Genomic DNA, 1,494 nt, shown 5'->3' on the forward strand with positions numbered 1-1,494 from the left:
GCAATCAAAGTATTCGATCTGTTCTAAAATAAGTGCACATATTACATCTTGAGGAGTCATATAATTCCAAATTTAATTAAATTTATAGAAAATAGTATTAACATCTGTATCTCTAAACAAGATTAGTATAAAATATATGATGTGATTTATCTAATGCTGATTATTTGATATTATAAATATTAGTATTTTTTATATAATTTGGTTAATTTAAACTTATTTGACTCGTCAAGATGTGCACTTGTTTGGAGACAAATAGCAGGTTACGTGAACCTGCCAAATTGCTGTCCTCGACGAGCAAGGCGAGGCAAGCAGGAAGGAAGCAGAAGAGGAGGCAGGGAACGTCAACGGCTAATTCTGGATTCTCATCCGACGGAGCGTACACAGCCCCCAAACTCCACGGCCGTCCTCTTGCTCGCTCGTCGCCGCCGCGCCGAACACCTACGCGCCTACGCCCAGGCACATCTGTCCCTCCGCCGCCCGCCGCAGCTCCAGTCCGCACCGCTTGCTCGCGCGGTCCGGCTCCGCTCCGCATCCGTGCGCGGGGCGCCGCGCTGCCGAAGCAGATGCCGGGCCACCGCCGGCCCCACCTCCGTACCCGCTTCAGCTTCGCCGCATCTGCGCGAGTGAGCCAGTTCTTCTGCCCTTGCAATCTGATGGCACTAGAGTGCTAGAGTTGGGCTGAATGATGTGTAGTACTTCCCAATGTTGAGTGCTGAGTCCTGTTATTTTCGTTGTTTCTTCAGGCAGTCGAATTTTCATCTGAATCTGGTGTCTCAATCTCACCATTTGAGAACTCGATTACACCAGAATTATGAGAACTTCACTCAACTAATGGGGTCGAAACAGAATAAGTTGCCAAATAGTTGAGTACTTGAGTAAGGGCAACAGAGAAGGAATCAAAGGTGAGGTGGTGGTGCCTCTTGAAGTGGCGCAGCAGTTCAGTGAGTAATGGCTATCACTGAATATTATTATTGGGAGCCAATATTTCTACAAAGCTGAAAAGGCGGCCATTTAAACTGATGTTCTATATGATGCAAACCATTCTTGAGCCTAATGTATACCTCTGCATAGTAACTTCTTTTAGTTACCTTATAGGATGGTGTCCCTTATCCTGGGCATCTCAGCTGCTGCATCCCTCATACTGATTCTTTCTGTTGGTGCATGTTTGCTACATGATAGCGCAAGTTTTGTGATAGATAACATAACCTTGTTGATATCTTCCATTGCATTTCTTGGACCCTGTGAAGTAGATGCATGAGCTTCTTCGTCAGAGACTAGGATGGGATCAACAATATTCATCAGCATCCCTGGAAACGCATTCTCAGCATGCTTTTGCAAGGTTAACCCATCTCTGAACATGTCCTCAGTAGGTGTCAGGCCTGTAAACAACTCGAGGATGACAATTCCAAAGCTGTATACATCTCCACATGGAGAAACTTGACCACCTTCTCCATATTCTACATTGCATAGCGAAACAATAGTGATTCCCCACAT

The 1,494-nt window shown here is 45.4% G+C and overlaps 1 protein-coding gene across 1 annotated transcript; it reads right to left on the reverse strand.

The window, feature by feature from the left end:
- Positions 1-1,089: 1,089 nt before the first annotated feature.
- On the reverse strand, positions 1,090-1,494 carry LOC136479878 (putative receptor-like protein kinase At3g47110). The gene has a single exon (XM_066477603.1). The coding sequence runs from the start codon at positions 1,492-1,494 to the stop codon at positions 1,090-1,092; it is 405 nt and encodes a 134-aa protein (XP_066333700.1).

Source organism: Miscanthus floridulus, chromosome 9, assembly GCF_019320115.1.
Source record: "Miscanthus floridulus cultivar M001 chromosome 9, ASM1932011v1, whole genome shotgun sequence".
In the NCBI taxonomy this organism is placed as follows: domain Eukaryota; kingdom Viridiplantae; phylum Streptophyta; class Magnoliopsida; order Poales; family Poaceae; genus Miscanthus; species Miscanthus floridulus.